Below are 9,116 nucleotides of genomic sequence, written 5' to 3' on the forward strand. Positions count from 1 at the left end.
ATTAGTTCCTTTATCTCCGTTCTTTGGCCTCTTATAAAGCGCCGTATTTCCTTTTACAGACCGTAAAAATCATGTTCCATTTCTTTCGAAAAGCGTTCCCAGTGATCATTTTTTATTTTTCTTACAAGTGCATGTGTTTCGTTTCTAATTGTCTTGTAATTATGGTATGCCTCTTGTGTTTTGGTTGACATGTATTTCAGGTAAGCTTTTTTCTTTTCTTTACATTTGTCCTTAACTTATATACAAAACTATGGAGTTCTTCGCCTTGGGAACGGTTTATTTTTATTTATAATTCTTTCACCAAGAACTAAGATTATTACGGTTGGCATAAGTTAGGTTAGGTTTAATATGAATGAGCGTCTAACCACCCTTCCATTTGTATAAATATCCTGGACTAGGATACTTATCATTTTTCATCGATCTTATTGCATGAATGACCTTTAATTTCTCTTGGCACAACTGAGGGAGGCATATGTTCACCAGTGTTCAAACCTTTGCTCTAGTAATCTCGGGTTGTACTTTTACGTTCTATGTCTGTGTCTCTTGTCTTGAAATAATTTCTCTGTGTATTCCTTTCATCGGCGTATTTTGGTACTGTCTCCATAATTACTTTTCTCTCTCTGTCTAGGAGTATGTTTAAGTTATTCCTTTTTTCCTATTCGAGATAATTCTTTGTGCGTCTTACTTGTTTGTATACTTTATAACTGTTGGTATCGGATCTTATTCTAAAATTTTCTTCTTTCATCTGATCAAATTTTGTCAGTTTTTTTCTGCCTTGTTGTAAGCGTTTTTTACTAGTTGCTGTCGTTTCTTCCCATTTAGCAATATAAATCACAAACATTTTAAAGAAATCAAAAATATTGGACAGAAAATAAAACATGCAATATTTTTTATCTGTGAGTAATGGAATTTTTTTTATGAAAATAATAAGATTTTTATGACAATAATAAGATTTTTATGAAAATAATAATATTTTGTATTATTTTTTCTAGGCTGCAGATATAGATATGCGGTCGGAACTGTACAAGCACATCGTTCTGTCAGGAGGTTCCACAATGTATCCCGGGCTTCCTTCTAGATTAGAACGAGAAATCAAACAGTTATATATAGAGCGGGTACTTAAAAACGACATTGAAAAGCTCCACAAATTCAAAATTAGAATAGAAGACCCTCCTAGAAGGAAAGACATGGTGTTCATAGGGGGAGCCGTTTTAGCCGAAGTTATGAAAGACAGAGATGCGTTTTGGCTATCCAAACAAGAATATGAAGAACAAGGATTGAAGATATTAAAGAAATTAGGTGCCAGAGCTGTATGAATGATGTTACGAGATTAAATAAAATGGTAATTGCCGTTCGTTGATCTAAATAATGGGTTTTAACAAGCTGATAATAAATACGTTTATAGATTTTTAACTGTCAGTTTGATGCCTGTATTAAAAAGTTATCATATATAATTTAGTATTGTAAAATATGTCATTGTTTACTATTCAGGGAGATAGTTTAAAAATCTTCTGAAGCGCAATTGTGCAACTATTTTTCACTGCCACGTACAATTATACATTTTTGAACGAACTTCATATCATTTATTGTAAAGTACCTCATCTGGAAAACCTATTAACTGTGCTCTAACCTCTTCAAACCTAATCTACCTTGCAAGCTACTGACTACATCGACTAATATAATCAGTTTTTGGGTGTATCATCAAGGAGTATTTGCGTTTTTTTAATGTTCTTTATATCGTTTTGTTATTCATACTCAATTTTCATTACTTTCTAGTATTATCTTTTCTTTGGGTATAACCATGAAGCTAACGGCAAATCGTCTTTACTGTGGAAAGTCAGATTCTTAGTACATTTCAATGTCTCGTCAACAATTGACAGCATAACCTCCTCTACATCTAATACGTTTTTTTCGTAAAATGTACAAATAATTTTTATTTCCAATCCATATTGAATAATCACTTCTACAATATATACTTATTACAACAGATATCTGTATTGTAGCCCAATGTACACATTTGAGTACAGCAATTTTTTTGAAACTTATTTACTTTTATGTACAATTTTTTGTATCTGTAAAGTGAATAATCATAGTATACATACCTTTAAATAGGTTATGACCAAAAAAATCCAAAGAAATTAATGCAATATAAAAATTATCTCGATCTACTAGGGCGGTCCGATGAGTACTTAGCCTACAAAAGAAAAACGAAAATTTTAGAAAAGTGACGATGTATTTCTCAAACCTAGTCTCCTTTTAGATCGATACACTTGACCCAGCGATGCTCAACCCGTCTGAAAAATACTTTTTCTCGGGGTCTGAAAAGTAGGCGTCCGTGGCGGCGAGTGCCTTTTTTAAGATTGGAAACAAAAAGAAGTCGAACGGGGCCAAATCTGGAGAATACTTTTTTTTGGAAGAGCACTTTTTTTCTTCAAATCGGCCCAATAATTCGGCGTAGTACAGCCCTGTGACCGTTTTGGCGTTCTCCAGGTAATCGATGTAGATTACTCTTTGTGAATCCCAGAAAATTGCGGCCAACACCTTTCCGCCGCTAGGAGAGTCTCGATAGGAGTACGTTCGGTGGGTGCCGTCCACTATTTTGACTGTTCCTTGGTCTCTGGTGTGTACCGGTGGGTCCATGTTTCGTCGACGGTTACGAAACGACGTAGAAGCTCCTTTGGATTACGCTTAAATAACGTCAAACACTGTTCTCAAGTTTTCCGGAGTGATCAAACGCTGCACCCATCGCGCCAATAGCTTTCTCATGCCCAAAATTTCATGCAGGATTTGACATATGCGGTCTTTTGAAATGCTTACTGTTTCAGCTATCTCGCGCACCTTCAGTCAGCGGTGTGTCAGTACGAGATTATGGATTTTTGTCACGTTATCCTCCATAGTAACCATTTTCGGGGCACCGAGGCGCTCATCAAAAATCTACGTGCGACCACGTTGAAACTCGTTAAACCAATTTTTGACGGTTGCTATCGAAGGAGAATCGTCACCTTTCTCCAATCGCTCTTTGATTTCGCTACGCGATTTCCTTTCCAAAAACAAGAATCGAATCACCGACCGATATTTTTTTTATTTCTCTAAAATCCGCGGATACGCCCGCTTTCACACGCGGTCAAAACAAAACTATGAGTCCGATTGGGCTGAAAGTTTGACATTAGGCCGTCTACGAGAATCTAAGTACTTATCAAACCGCCTACTAGAAAATATCGCTTATCAGTTGTGAATAAAAATCTAACTGACAACTCTGGTAGGGTCCTATTTGATAAACTACTAAATATTCATTTAATTCCATTACTAAAGATCTCTTCAAGTAAATGCTAACATATGTCAATATTATTCCCGTTAAATTTTATGTACTCACATAAGTACAATGGACTTCAGTGGATTAATATGAGAGATTACATTTCTTTTATGAAATGATTAATGTTCTGTATATAAAGTTAATGATATATCAAATGTCTGTGGAATTAATATATTGTAGAGGCACTAATGACAGGATTGCACCATTTCAGTTTTTGTGTCAATTGAATCGTTTTATGGATACCGTATTAGAGTAAACTGAATAGCTGGTTTACAACAACTTATTCTGATTTCTCCTTTGGTCTGTAGTAATCAATGTATGAAGGATTATCATAAAATAACATTTAATAACTTTTTTTAGATGCAACTCTGCATGTACTGAATTATTACCCTGGTAATCTAAGGATACATCGATTTACCTACTCCTTCGAAATTAAATAAAACTCAATCTAGCAATTCATTATTTTAAGTGATTCTGGACCGCTTGGAATGCTTCTAATTTTACATGGCCCATAATTGGATATAACGATTTACTCATCTAGGATAGCATTGGTCTACCTAAAAACATTGCTTTGGGCTTAATACTAATGACCTGAAATACTTTCCCAGTCTTTATTTCCAGAAGTACTTTCTTCATAAGCATTTATGTGTACATAGTCAACGGAACAGTACATTTACAATAGTCCTATATTTGTAGAGTCAAATATCGGACTGTGTTATATATACCAAATATTTTTTTTTATTTAATTAATGACTTTGTATAACTTAATCCATTCTGCCACGATAATAATATACCAAATATATATAATATTTGGTATAGTCCGCAAAGCATAAGTACATGAAAAGAACATGGACTTTTTGAACGAAAATGACGAAAATATAATGTATTAAATTGTGGTTAATTCTCAATAAATAAAGTAGAAAATGGCGAATTGCACCCTACCATTTAGGTTTTGTACTCTGCAATTTTTTTATTAGCTATATGATATTGTTGTCAAACTGTCACTAAAAGTTTCTATAAACATAAGAATGTCAGCTGTCAAATCACTTGGTTATGCAGTTTCTTAGGAAATACACTGTTGCAGTGTCTTAAGAATATTTAGGTCAAGGAAAAGTTCTACTTAAAATTAGCCAAAAATGTTGTATTATATATTTCCATTATTTTTAAAATCATATGCGATAAGAATGGGAATGCAATTTTTAACTACATTATATTATAGACATTATAGTATACAGATTAAAACTATTCAAAATTATATATTAACCACATTTAAAATAAATAGGTATAGGTCATTTCCTCATAAATCCGTTGCACGTCATCCAATTTGATCACTTCTAGCATTGTCGTATTCTCGGGATATTAGAGAATGTAGCGATTACGAAATAATGAAAATGTAAGATTATTATTATTAATTCAGCTATTCAGAAGTACCCAATGAAAAGTTGCAACGATAAAAGTAATGAATTATAACAAATTTTATATTTAAATTTAAATAAAAAAAATTGCTACTTGACAAAATATTCATAATGACTAGCGTGTTTGAATAACTTTTTTCATATTTCAAAACATCACTGTATTGCTACTTTTCATACAGCATTTACTGGTATTAGTAGTCCTCCATTATCACTATTTTTTCAAACTATTGAACTACTTAATAATTGCCTATTCACAATATTTTATTATTTATAGTGCACAACAGGGCTAGGGCAAAAAGTTAAAGTTAAAATAATTTGTTATTTTTCACTGAAGTTCTTGACGATACTTCTGCTTCTCTTTTCCAGTCACCTACTTCCTTTAAGTTACTGTCAACCTTTTTCTACTTCCTATGGGTCTCTACATAACACCATCTTTGGCATTCTTTGGGTATGCCCCAGCCACCTCATTCTTTGTGCCTTGACATATGTCGAGCATATGGGTATGCCTGCTGTTAATCTGCACCAGCACACAGCATTCCGCTACGGAGTATATCAGGCCAAGAGTGGAGGACCTTAATGTGGATGTTACTTCAATAGACTATTATCAAGATATAGCCTTATTTCTGTTTTTTAGATATTTTTAAGATGAAAAGCAGATAGTTCAATGTTTTTAGTTTCCATTTCTTACACAGTATGTTAGGTTTGTTTATATTCTACAAAACTTTAATCTAATAAAAATACATATGACAACTCTGTAAACGAGAGTAAAGTTCCTATCTGTTATTTGCACTCCATAAATGAAAGTTTAATTTGTATACTAGTTTTTAATATTTGATGTAAATTATTGTTTTTTGAGTACTAAACATAAAAATGTTTTATATAAATTGTATTTTATTGAGATTAAGGAAATAATAAGTAAAAATAACATTATCGTTACGGAATTTCTAAATAGTTGGTTGTACTGTAACGACGTAGAAACGTCATTTGTGACTTGCAACGGACTTGTAGAAAAAATGATATAAAAACTGGAATTAGATATTGCACCAGTGCCAAAGTTATATAAAAGTTCATCTCGAGACACCCCTTCCATTGCTAGAAATAAGTTACAACTGCAGGTATTTTGATATAAACGCATTAGTATATAAACAATATTATTAGTACAATACAAAAATCGACGTTGCACTTTTATTTGTCAATCTTAAAAATAATTGAATTTTCTTAGGAGATTAACTTGGTCGTATTAGTTTATTAGGGAAAAAGCAGCGCACACCGCGTATGCGTTATAATACTAAGAATATAATTGTGGTTAAATGATGCATAGCATATTTCCTATTCTTATTGATGCTTTATTCTTTGTTAGGTTTAAAAATTCCTTGGAACCTAAATGTAAATTATCGGTCAATCATTTTACTACTTATTATTAAATAAAATATCTCCAAAGTTACTGTCAAATAGTACAATAGTTATCTTAATGAAGTGTTAGTATTTATTTCATTTGTAAAGACTACTTTTTATTATATTTCTTATTTTTAATATTGTGCATTTTATTTTATTAAGATTGTAGAATAATTTTATATATACTTCGATAAAATAAATTTAGTTATTTATTGTTGTCATATTTTAATTAAAAAATGCAATCAAAAATATCTCTTTTCCGATCTTGATGTCAAAGTGCCCCTTAATCGTTGTACCAAATAAAAACTGATTCACTCAACATACAAGATTTAACATTATATTGAATGCTATGTGGTCAAATTTGGTTGATAGCATATTTTATATCGACAACAGCGCTATGGTACATTAATAGGAATATGGAACAAGAGGCTTTTAACAATTTCACCTAGTTTTTCTCTTAAGTTATAATTCTCGAGTAGAATGTTCATGCCATTTTCGTTTTAAAATCAATATATTTACAGTCATTATCCACAATTTGAAAAAAATTGGTTGTGGTAATCCTTAGTTTTAATGTTACTTAGGTGATAGGCCTCTAATAATTGTACCTGAGGAACTTTTAGAACGGGATATTGCGATTCATGCTTTTTTTAAAATGAATGAACCATATTTCAATAGTCAAATTTCTGAGAAAGTAGTAATTGCTTCAACGGCTGTTCAAAAGCTACTAATAAATACGAATATCGGCTTTATCACGTTCGTCATACTCAACATAATCTAGAAAGAGATCAAGAACAACGTGGTATGTTTTTTGAAAACGTGAGAGATATATCTGATCAGGTTCCAATTTTTTTACAAAAATTTTACTTACAGACACAATCTGAATGAACTAAAATGCATAAATTTACTGAGGAATAATATTATTCCAACATTACTCTACAAATGACGCAACGTAGAAGAGAAAAGTTATTGTTGGACATAACGTTGGAAGATAGGGTAAGAAACGCAGAAATTCGTAGAAGTGGTGAAGAGGAAATTATTAAACACAGCTAAATTAAATGAATGTTGGCAGGATACATGGTTAGAGTGAAAGAAAATGATCATCAGCATAGCCATTAACATCTTAGCAGACGTGTTGTGATTCATCATTGAGCTTCAGCAGCTCGGATAGTTTGATTAATGATATTTCTCCACTGTCGCGGTCATCTGTTACATGTATTGCCTCAGTATACTGTTTATATTCCTTCATACATTCAACATGGCGGACGAAGCGAATGTGTCGTCAATTCTTTCTCAGATAGATGAGGGAAATTTGGTGATAAAACATTTAAATGTTGTAATACTAAGCCAAATAAAGCAATAGTATGTGTGATGTTCGGAAAAAGTTATCATATTTCCTGAAGTGGCGGCTCGTGACCTCAGTATGCGGGTAGGCGACATATATATTGTTATGATTGTTTATTTTGAGTTCAAACTTAGTTTATTGAGCCAATAAAAAAATTATAACTTATCTGTTATCAAAAGTAAAATAATCCTTATATTACCTGTGTTCGATGGATTCAAAAGATTTTCTAGTTGTCTTTTATCGGGAGAGAAGAAAGGATAATAATACAAATATATTATATTACAAAGATTTACGTTTCTTTATTTTATATGAACGAATAAAACAATTATTAAATTCTGTCGTTATCTTATCAATCAGCATACAAGAAAATAAATCAAATTATTATGATAATAAGATTATAAAGCTACATACATTTATATTACGTGAAAAACCAATTTTACTTAAAATTTTCTTTACTTGAAAAAAGAAACCACAAAACTTTAAACTTTTGATTAGCCTAACAAAACCTCAGTTCTTAAATTTGAATGCTAATGACCATGATGTCGAAACGATCCTTCACAGATATAAAATTCAATTGTACAAACACTTACAGTTTATTTTCTTCTTGAGTTGTATGTTGGAAAATACCCAGAAAAGTCCAGTCTCCTCAAAGATGTGATCTCCCCTCTTTGGCACCTCGGCTCCTTCTTTACGTCTCTGCAAACCTCCTTCAGACTACACAAAAAACACCTGATTCACTTCTCCAAACTCCGCTACTTATTTATGACACCAGGACCTCCTTTTGTCAACTTGATGCCGTAAGAATACTTTCACATATACTTTATAAAATGCCCACGGTAGATACAAGGACCTCTTTCTACTTGTTATCTCCTTCTTCAAACTATTCACTTCTTTTCGTTACGCCGGTATCCAAACTCACGAACCACACCCTATCTTGAGACACACGACTGTTTCCTTTCGATGACCAAAATATGACTGACTTCTCCTCTCTCATGATCGACTCACCAAATTCCCATTTTAAAAACGACCGTCCAATCAAAAAGCTTAAATTGTGTTTATCATGATTTTGGAAAAGCCTAATTTCGGTTTCAGAGAAAACTAAATAGCTTACTTTAAAATTGGTTTTTTTCAATACATCATTTATACATATTTCAAAAGATTAAAATATGGTCATTTAATACTCGACTATACAAACAATGAAAAGATTATTAACTTGCAGGTAAAATGTCTTCTAATTCTAAACAAAGGTTTTTTGATAATTTTGTTTGCAACGGAAACAGGTCGTTTGCCAAACAAATTTCTATTCTTATCTACACTAAATCTTATCTTAAATTAATATATACATTTTTGTTTATAATGATTTCTTAAAATTTTATTCCGATGGATATTTTATTTATTTTTCTTTGGTTGGGAAAGAAAAAGTATGACAATATATATATATATATATATATATATATATATATATATATATATATATATATATATATATATATATTTATATATATATATATATATATTTATATATATATATATATATATATTTATATATATATATATATATATATATATATATATATATATATATATATATATAATTATAATAATAATTAAAATACAATTGACATTACTTTTAAATAATTCATCAAAAATA

General features: G+C 31.3%; 1 protein-coding gene across 3 annotated transcripts in view; it reads left to right on the plus strand.

The window, feature by feature from the left end:
- Positions 1-6,337, plus strand: part of Arp2 (Actin-related protein 2) — a 45,585-nt gene extending 39,248 nt beyond the window's left edge. For 2 of the 3 annotated variants that reach the window (XM_072526466.1, XM_072526468.1), the window contains one exon: positions 993-6,337. In XM_072526466.1, coding sequence (XP_072382567.1) covers positions 993-1,316 — 324 coding nt within the window. In that variant the 3' untranslated portion in view covers positions 1,317-6,337. The remainder of the gene's footprint in view (positions 1-992) is intronic. The other variant, XM_072526467.1, reaches the window with a different exon arrangement.
- The last annotated feature ends 2,779 nt before the right edge of the window (positions 6,338-9,116 follow it).

The sequence above is a fragment of the Diabrotica undecimpunctata genome, chromosome 3 (genome assembly GCF_040954645.1).
Source record: "Diabrotica undecimpunctata isolate CICGRU chromosome 3, icDiaUnde3, whole genome shotgun sequence".
In the NCBI taxonomy this organism is placed as follows: Eukaryota; Metazoa; Arthropoda; class Insecta; order Coleoptera; family Chrysomelidae; genus Diabrotica; species Diabrotica undecimpunctata.